This window comes from Aegilops tauschii, chromosome 4 (genome assembly GCF_002575655.3).
Source record: "Aegilops tauschii subsp. strangulata cultivar AL8/78 chromosome 4, Aet v6.0, whole genome shotgun sequence".
Taxonomy (NCBI): Eukaryota; Viridiplantae; Streptophyta; class Magnoliopsida; order Poales; family Poaceae; genus Aegilops; species Aegilops tauschii.
In genome coordinates, this window is record NC_053038.3 from 525,044,170 (window position 1) to 525,054,637 (window position 10,468).

The 10,468-nt window shown below is 47.7% G+C and overlaps 1 protein-coding gene across 1 annotated transcript; it reads left to right on the forward strand.

Annotated features, from left to right (window-relative positions):
• The first annotated feature begins 1,638 nt into the window (after positions 1 to 1,638).
• Positions 1,639 to 6,066, forward strand: LOC109768241 (uncharacterized). The gene is made up of 4 exons (XM_073497963.1): positions 1,639 to 1,935; positions 2,672 to 2,716; positions 3,917 to 4,254; positions 5,757 to 6,066. The coding sequence occupies exons 1-4, from the start codon at positions 1,639 to 1,641 to the stop codon at positions 6,064 to 6,066; spliced, it is 990 nt and encodes a 329-aa protein (XP_073354064.1).
• Positions 6,067 to 10,468: the final 4,402 nt, after the last annotated feature.

Consider the following 10,468-nt stretch of genomic DNA (forward strand, 5'->3'; position numbering starts at 1 on the left):
AACGACTTGGCATGCTTTTTGTTCATGAACAGACGTTTCAACCGTGGTATTATAGGAGCATACCACATCACCTTGGCGGGAACCCTCTTCCTGGGTTTCTCGCCCTCAACATTGTCACCAGGGTCATCGCCTCTGATCTTATAATGCAATGCAGTGCATACAGGGCATTCATTCAAATTCTCGTATTCACCGCGGTAGAGGATGCAGTCGTTAATGCATGCATGTATCTTCAGAACCTCTAAACCTAGAGGGCAGACAACCTTCTTTGCTTCGTACGTATTGGCGGGCAACTCGTTATTCTTCGGAAACATATTCTTCAACATTTTCAGCAAATTTTCAAATGATGAGTCACCTACACCTTCCTGTGCCTTCCATTTTAGCAAATCCAGTGTGCAGCCCAGCTTTTTCAGACTATTATCGCATCCTGGATACAACGACTTTTTGTGATCCTCTAACATGCGATCCAAATTCTCCCTATCCTTGTCAGTTTCGCAGCGTCTCCGTGCATCAGCAATGGTCCGACCAAGATCATCAGCGGGCTCATCATGTGCCTCTTCTTCACCTTCACCTAACCCTTCCCCACCTTCAGCATCATCCTCCATGAAAGTATCACCGAAATGATCATGATAGTTGTCATCGATATCATCCCCTTCTTCATCTTCTTCCATTCTAACCCCTCTTTCTCCATGCTTGGTCCAACAATTATAGCTTCGCATGAAACCGTGCCGAAGCAGGTGCATGTGAACGTCTCTTGAGGAGGAGTAACCCTTCTGATTCTTATAGACAGCACATGGACAGATAATAAAACCTTGCTGCTTGTTCGCATTTGCCACTACGAGGAAATCTTTCAAACCCGTAGTGAACTCGCCGGAGAGTCGGGGACCGTACATCCATTGCCGATTCATCTGCATTATTATTATATAAAGTATATAATTAACCATCATGCATTTGTTAAACTAACTAGCTAGAAATAATACAAATTAAACAATGAACTACACACATGCATATTTTATCAATGACACATGAAAGGTTCAAGTTGCTAACCGCGACCGCGGAGGAAAAATAAATGAGAAAGCTCAAGTGTGGCTCGGACACTTCATATCATGTTTGTTTCAGGCTCTCGGGCATTTCATCGAACACCTTCTGTGCATAGGAGGAATCAAAAGCAAACCCACCACCCCCTTCTGAAAATTGTGAAGTGAGCTGAGTCCTATATATAGGGATGGGCCTTTAGTCCCGGTTGGCCTGGCCAACCGCGACTAAAGGCCTTCGGGGACCTTTAGTCCCGGTTGGCCAGGCCAACCGGGACTAAAGCCCCTCCCGTCCGCCAGCTGTCGACCGAGCGCGCTGGGCCCAGATAGTTGGTCGCGGGTCTCCTCCCGAACCGCGACTAAAGGCCCCTTTTGTCGCGGTTCGATTGTTTTGGGGACTAATGGGGGCGTATGGAAGCCTCTTTTTCTACTAGTGCAAGCTTATGAGACCCTCAGCTCACACAAGGATAAGGAAGTTTCTGCACTACTTGCATTGAATGATTTCCCATGGAACCTTAAGATAAACAAAGTGGAGGCAGCACTAGCTAATAAAACGGTAGAAAAGCTTCAGCATAATGTAGAGGCGTTACAAGTCACAGTCCAAAACATGGATGATGAGATTGGCAGATTGCGAGCAGAGGCGAAGCTCTTTAAGATAAACAAAGTGGAGGCGGAACAAAAGCTTCAGCAGAATATGGAGGTGCTGCAAGTGGCAGTCCAAAGTAAGACTGATGGGAACGATAGATTGCGAGCAGAAGCTGTTAAAGCAAGAAAAAGGGTACTGATTCTCGAGGGTAAGCTGTTGGAAAAGCATTCCTTGGTTAAAGGGAAGAACAATGAAATACAAAAACTAAATGGGCAACCCAAGCGTAGGAAACGCAAATGTGCCTCTTCTATATCAATTGTAAGTTCTTCATCTCCATGTATACGGCCAGCTCATACTAAACCATGGTTTCTTGTTCATAGTGTATGTATGGTTGCCCCGTCTTGCCATACAAACATATATAGTTAATGAATCAATGGAAATTGTCGTGTCTAAGTAAACCTCTTTGATCAACAACCATAATTAAATGTACTTTCTATCCAAATTCACTATTCGCACTTTAAGTCATCACCTAATGATGTGTCATCATGGGATTATACCGTTATGCTTGTCTAGTCTCCTTTATTAGCCATGCATCAAATTTCTCTCTGCACCTTTTTTTTGTTTTGCTCAAAAGGTATCGGCACCCAATTCTTGATAGTCTGCAAACAGGAGTCACATCTTACTGGAAACTCAAACCAATAATTAGGAAGTAGGTTTGCTAACATGATATCTATGTACTAGTATAATCTGCTTCTGGGAAGGGCTGATAGATCGTAGTACGTTTTGTAAGAGGAGGCTAGTATGTAGATGAGATGGATCTTGAACCGTGCACGGTGAGTCTTCCTTTCAGTTGCCTTTTCTCCAGTGTTGTATATTTCTCTGTGCACCATTGCATAACATTTTTTTCTCAAAACGTACAAGCATCCTGATTCTTGACAGCTTGCACACACGAGTCATGTGTTACTGTAAACAAAAACCAATAACTAGGAATTATGTTTGCTTCCCATAATCCGGTTCTGCGGAGTGCTAATAGCTAAAGTTTGTTTTGTAATAGGAGACTAGTCAGGATACTGATGAGATGGATCTTGAACAGTGCAAGGTAAGTCTTCCTAATTATTGGTTTGAGTTTCCAGTAAGACGTGACTCCTGTCTAATTACTCGCATTTTCTCCCTCGCTTATCCATCTTTCTCGATGCATCCCAGATCAAGCATTTTTGTTACTGGTCTCCTCCAGATCTAGTCCATTTTGTTGGTTAATTTGCATCTAAACCATTTTGCAGTGACCCCTTTTCTAGAAATCGAATGCATCGAAGTGTTCATAGTCCTTATAAGATAGTTAATTATTTTTCTTTTTGTCATCTGAGTGGATCCAAAATTGTAGAGTTGCTGGAAGACTCCATGATGAATTTGGTCATGATCATCCTTCTATGGTTATAGCACCGGCCTCAAGATCTTCATGCACATGTTCAGCACTTAACATACACCGGTACTTGTTTGTGGCAAGTGAATCATCTAATTTGCAAATTATTGACATATTCTCGGTCAAACATGAATTTAAGAAATGATATTCTAAATCATAATACATATATTTGTCTCAATCCCTAGTGGAGTTCACAACATATAGAGTTGTGATCTTAAATGTGTTTGTTAGGTAATATTTCATTTTATTTTTTGTATTTACAATCTGTGGTTTGAAGTGGAGTTTTAGCGCAGCGGTAAAGTTGTTGCCTTGTAACCATTAGGTTACGGGTTCTGAGTCCTGGAAACAGCCCCTTGGAGAAATGCAATGAAAGGCTACGTACAAAAGACCTAAAGTGGTCGGGCCATTCTCCAGACCCTGCGCATGTGGGAGATATGTGCACCAAGCTGCCTTTTTCTTATTTACACGCTGTGGATTAATTTGGAAGGTGACACATCATATATGTAGTTGATCTCATATGACCTATCGGATCTTAGGACTGGTTAGATGAAGAATAACTCATCTGTAGGATTCTCCAACAGAATGACTTTGTCACAATATGTCTCTAATAATAATTATTTTACATCTATGAAGGACTGGAAAAAACAGCACAAAGATAGTCTTGATTTTTATTTATGTATTCATTATTATGCTAGTGTAATCATTCCAAGTCGTTCCGATCTGAAAGAGATGTATTATCCCATGCAACGACAACTGGGATTTGTCAGTCTATTGTGGTTAAAGTGTTGATTTGCTTTTTGGTCGTTTGCGTTTAGTTAATCTAATGAAAGCCTTTTGTCTAAGATGCTAATGTTTTGTGTGATCATTGAACAAATGCAGATCTTTGTCAATATACTCAATGGCAAGACTATCACTCTCAAGGTGACAGGATCAGATAAGATCTCTGATGTCAAGGCTAAGATTCAGGCAAAGGAGGACATCCCTGCATGCCATCAGAGACTCAAATTTGAAAACGAGTTGCTGGTGGGCAGGTGCACCCTAGAGCATTACAACATGGAGGAGGAGTCTACCCTCACCCTTGACCTCGTCCCCCAAGGGATGCGTATCTTTGTCAGGCCATTGACAGGAAAAATCATGACAATTGAGGTTGAGAGAGAAGATAGCATATACAGTGTGAAGGCAAAGGTTTTCGACGAAACCGGCATACCCCCAAGTCAGCCTGGACGTGACGAGCGGGCTTTTAGCCCGGCTCATGGCCCGTTATGGACCGGTAAAAATTTCGTCAGGTTTAGCTCGCGGGTCTAACTGCCTTAGCGAGTCTCGTGCCTCGTCGGTCTGCTCCTGGGATGGCACGAGTGCTGTGAATCACGACGGCGAAAGTCAGGGGCCACGAAGCCATGTTTCTCGTTCTGTAAGTCTGAATAAAAAGCAGAGAAATACTGTAGAACAGAAAATCTGTGGAGTGTGTGCAGAGCAAAACACCGGTGTCTTCCTTCTTCCTTGAGCAATCTCTCGTTCGCGTGTGTTCGTTCCAAGGGCACCTCGGGTGCTGACAAACACGTCGATCTCGTCATGGTCGTCCCCCACCACAACTCATGTCTGAATTTGCAATCAATTGTTGCACACCATGATTGCAGTACAAGTTCACCAGTAATCTGAAATTGGAAGCGACGATGTACACACCTAGTGTGTGCTGATGGTGACGGTCGGAGCTCCCCGGGACGAGCTTGGTGTGCGTAGAGACGCTACCATAGTAGTACCATAGATGAACTGCCTCTTTGTCTAGAGCAAGAAGCCGGAGGAGTTGCTCTTCAGGGACAGGGCACGGCACGGACGCACGCACGCACGCTAGGCACACACGCAGGGCACGCACACAGGCGCGGGGCGCACACACAGCTCACGCTCCCCCGCCATCGCTCGGTCCCTCGGTCCTGACCGAGCTTTCTCCACGTCGGTCCGGTTCAGGAAAACAGGCCCGCTGGGCACTTCGGTCCGGACCGGTCCAAAGCGCGGCTCGGTTAGGGACCGGACCGGCCCGGACCGTGTCCACCTCAGACAACGTCTCATCTTTGTTGGTGCTAATCTTGTTATAAGGTTTGTCAGATATTGCATTAGTCTGAAGCTCATTGCATTAGTTCAGTATAGGCTAGTCAGTACGTGCATGTGCATGCATTGGCTTTCTATTTAATTAGTTTGCATGTAGAAAATAACTGGGCATGTCACGTGTGTGTGCATGTACTGGTATAGATTGAGTCGCAGCTAGCTTGGTCAGCTCCCGAACGATTCTCAATGGGATGGCGCGGGTAAAAAGGATCGTGCGGAGGCTTTGCGTTGTAATCGGCCACATTCTATTGTACGTGCTGCTCAAGAGAATAAGAAAGGAAAACAGAAAAGACGCAAAACTCTCTCCGTGTGACTGCGTTGCTCATCTCCTACCTCATGTGCATGTGTTGAGTTTCAGCAAGAGAATACAGAGATCACAGCCTTGAAAACCATCAACCTTTGCTGGGCATGAGCTGGAGGATGGCCGCACCTTGGTTGACTATAACGTGCAAAATGAATCTACCCTTCATGTTGAGTCGTGCCTCCGAAGAAGACGCGGGATGCGTATTTTTGTCGAGCACTTGACTGGGTTGACCGTCACTTTTCGGGTTTATGGAGATTATACCATTTTTGGTGTGAAGGAAAAGGTTTCTGATGAACTCAGCGTTTGTACGAGCCAACAACGTCTCATTTTTAAAGGGAATCAGCTGGAGGATGGCCGCACCTTGGATGACTACAACGTGCAAAATGATTCAACCCTTACTCTTGTGCTGCGCCTCCGTGCTTGTCAGGTAGGTCATATATACATCTCGGTAAAAACGGTAACTGGGAAGAGCGTCATTGAACATCTGTTTACACACCGAAAGACCATTGGTGAGCGGATTTACTCTGAGTTGGGCATTCTCCCGGACCACCCCCTGGTTGAAGAGTTATGCCATCCGCGCACCACCGTTCTTCTGCAGATCTGTCCTCCTGGTGGTCAGTGAGATGGATGCCATGGCTGTAGGATCGATGCATGCAGCGTTCTATCCAGTGTGACCTGAATCGCCCATGTGTAAGTTCGTCCAGCTTGTACGTGTGTGGTATGTGCCACTCGGTCATGAAATCGTCTGTTTCGTTTGGTGCAGGAGCGAGAGCTCAGAGTACTTAATAATGCCATCGTGTGACGCTTGAGGTGTAGTTTGCCTAAGAAACTAGATGAGTCACGGCACGATTGTTGCCGAAAATATTGCCTAAAATTGATGTTTTACTATGCAAACTAAGTCCTAAGAGAGTTAAATGCACAAAACTATCGAGTAAATTGCAGGAAACCACCACTTTGAAGGTTAGGTTTGCAGAAAACACTACGCTACATTTTTGTTACAGAAAACACCACGTCTTGTGTAATCGTTTTGCAAAAACCACTGATTAGCACATTAGAGCTTTTAAGTACGTTTATAACTGATGGGTCTGACTTGGCAAAAACATGCCACACGAGCACGAGCACTTTGACTGGTCTTCTCTAGCCAAAACAAAAAGTCATATCATTTTCTCCCACACGCGCAGCCACCCACACGGACTGTGCCATCACCACCGGCACCACCGACGCGCCCAGCGGCCCATCCGGCCCCGCTCCCCTTCCTCTACTCCCGGCCGCCCGGATTGGCCTCGAGTCGCCGCCGCCCAAAACACAACGCCACGGGCGAGCGCCGCCGCACCCTGTCCTCTTCTCCGCCCCGCCGCCAACATCCTCGATCTGGATCGAGCTTCGCCGAGTGCAAGCAGAGGCGCCCTCGGGGAGGAGCTGCCCCCTGTCCTCTGCTACCGGTCGTCCTCGGGGAAGTATACGAGCCCGGCTTGGCGGTGCTGGCGGCTCGCGACAGGGTTCCTCACACCTCTTGTCTTCTTCTTTACCTTGGACAGCACCAGATTGGACCACCACCCACCTCGTCAATGTGGAGGCCGCACCTGCACCCCACCAAGTGCCTCCCCTCAGTGTGCCATCCCCGTTCCCCGCGATCTCTAGCTCCACCATGGCAGGTAGCACCCAGCCTCACCCCCGATCTGACGGGCCACGGGGAGGAGCCCCTTCGAATTCTTCTGTTTCCCCAATCCCTCCCTTCCCCACCAGTGCACGATATGGCCCTCGGAGCTCCCTCCGTGAGGACTGTGGCTGAAGCCACCGAGGGAGTCGGGGCAGCGGCGGTGGCTTGAATGGGGATTGGGCGAGAGGAAGGAGAGAGTGGGCTGGGTGGGGTGTGTCGATGTGGCGTTTTTACTAGTCAAAGTGCCCGCGTGGCGTGTTTTTGCCAAGTCAGCTCCTGACATGAGGGACCCATCTTAAACATGCTTAAAGAGCTCTAGTCCGCCGATCAGTGGTTTTTGCAAAATGATTACACAAGACGTGGTGTTTTCTGCAACAAAAATGTAGCGTAGTGTTTTCTGCAAACCTAGCCTTCAAAGTGGTGGTTTTCTGCAATATACACCAAGACCATCACTTTCGTGTCACAGTTAGTGGAAAACCACCACTTTACGATTTGTGACATTTCACACCGAACCAAATTTCCATTGCAAGGGTGCGGAATCGCTAACCTAGCTTTCGGGAGATTGCAACTTAAGTCTTTCCATCCTAGGGGCTCCCCTTTATATAATAGCTCGAGTCCCTGGATTTACAACAGATTCCGGGTCGCAATGCTGACCCGTATTGTATTCTAACTCTTATTTGCCTTGCCTCACAAGTTAGGAGAATCCTTCACCTGGGCCCTCCTCGTCAAGCCGGCCCACCATGAGCCGAACTCCTGCCAGGTCTTCCCCTGGGTCTTGGGTTTATATGTTTCTAACTAGTACTTTCCAGGAGGCCCTTTCCCCGGCCCCAAGTCATGCATGATCCATTTCTGCATTCGTGGATTCCACCATTTTTCTTCTTGCCTTGTTTTCCGCAAACTGCTTCTGCTCCTTTATGTTATGTGACTTCGCTTATTCTCGCTCCAAGTATATGAAGAAAATTCCATATCTTACTTTCTAACGCAGGGTCTCATAAACTTGCAGAGTCCACGGGTTTCATCCTCCTCTACAAAAAGGGTCTCATAAGCTTGCTTTGCTTCCGTTTTCTTAGCCCTGCTCCTTAGTCTCTTGCCATGTCGTCCCGATCCTCATTGTTTTCGACTAAGATTTACACAATTTCTAGCTTCATTCGGTTGTACTCCCTCCGTTCGGAATTACTTGTCGTAGAAATGGATGTATCTAGACATTTTTTAGTTCTAGATACATCCATTTCCGCGACAAGTAATTCGGAACGGAGGGAGTATGTATCTAGCAGTATTAACCAAAAAAAAGGCATGGATGCAAATCAACAATTGAGAGAATCAACGTCACGCACAAGCTGAACCGAATGCTTTTGAACAGATGTATAGGTAAGTAGCTCTGTATCTGAGTCAACGATGTCCAAACAGGTCCTGGAGTCCTGCAAGTCATTCTGTTCAAGATCCACATTCAACACACAAGGTAATGGTATCAACAGCAACACATAACTTGCTAGAAATATGTAATAATTATATAGTAATTTCTTTACATATGAGCCTATTACTAGTACACCATCACAAAGTAAACCAAGTAGTAGTAGTGTAACAATCGGATCAAAGATCAATGGACCGACAGGGGCTTTCACCCCCAATTTCCATTCGAAGTGGTACTAAGCAGTAAGCAATGGATAGCATCAACTAGTGCGTAAAGTGCAAAAATCGCTCGCCACTAACACGCTTACATCAGGATGCACGCCGTTCACATCAAGTTCAAGTCAGCGTCGACACAACGGCCATATGCCGCAAGCGCAACTAAGTTGCAGCTTTCCAGCGTAAACTAACAATTTTCAAACCGATAGTGCAGATCAATTCTTGAATCACCGCTCTGACCGGTGACAGATCGTGCTGGGTTATCATCTCTAGGCACCACTTCAGAACCAGTGTAATCAGGTGGTTGCCCGTTCCTGTATAGAATGCAATGCAAGGCGGACAAGCATCCACATAAATTCTTGCCGAGTACCTAGCATAAGTTCTGGGTTTTGGGATGTGTAGAGTGCCCGGCATAGAGAGCATTCTCGAGTTTGACGAATGAAAGAAGGTCGAGCCGAAGGGTAAACCTCTCACTCAAGTATGGTTACGTTTCTCGGGGGCGCCTTCGAAGCCTCTGAATGATGTGAGGGTCGTGGCTAGCTTGGGCAAACTTGTTGGAAAGACCGAGCGGGTGGACATGCGGTTTACCCGTGCCAACGGGGTGGCGAGGATGCTTGTGAGTGTTTTGGATATTGAGTTCGTCCCGGATGTGGTTAGATGGACGCATGCCGGAATGATTTACAACTTGGAGATTGAGTCTGAGGACACCGATTTGTTCACTGAGGCCATTGGTGGAGATGATGTGGACATGGTAGATAAGAATGACGGCTCGGCAACAAGGAGATGCGAGAGGATGATCGTGGACGAGATAAGTCCAGTACCCCAGGTTCGAAACATGCCTCGGTGGCGCCTGGGAAGGGGGCTCCGCCACCAACTTCTGCACCTATGAACTCGCTGTGATTTGGCTCGTTTGAGCCTGCTTCCGCTCCTCCTAGACTGTGGAGTGATCGGGTGGAGTGTGATGACTTGGTTGAGCACTCGCTTCCTCCTCTTGACTTTGCGGTTCATGACACAGCTGTTGGTGATTGCTCGGATGGCTTTGTTTCAGCGGTCGTGACCTCTATGGAGAGTGCACCTATTTCCGCAGTTCCCGCGGCAGTGCTCGGCCAGGTTGCCGAGCTTCGTGTCGAGGGTGGGGAGGCTCATGGGCAGGCGGCCCCTAGCTCCCCCGTTGCTCACGCTCAACGTTGTGCTTCGCACCAGATGAGGCGCTTGGCGACGCCTTACACGGCTGCGATCGTGCAGCTCGCTAGAGGAGGTGCCGAGTCGGGAGGGGGGCGTGGGCAGGCAGCCTCCGCCCCTACCTATCACTTGGCGCCGTCGAAGGTGGCAGCTTCTGCTGCTACCCCTGGCTTCGGACCCAGGCCGTCGCCGCTAGGCGCGCAGGGCCCCGAGACGGGGGTGGCTGGGGGAGCTTCAGCGGTCCAGGCGACGTCACCTGGCTGCGCCCCGGCGGCTTCAGCTCAGTTGAGCCTTGTTGGGGGTCGGGCAGGAGGCCCCACCCCGAACGGGGCCACGTGGGACGAGATCATCACTTTTGGAGGGATTCCGGATCCCGTGTCCAAAGGTCGGCGGATGAGCTGCCACCTCTAGGACCAGCCGGATGTTGATGATATGCAGCTAAGGTGCGCCATGGGCGGCCAAGCTTCGTGACATTGAAGTCACTACTGGTATGTCAGTCAATACCTCCAATTCTATTTTGCATTTTTCTAGTGATGAGATTATACATAATGCAAAT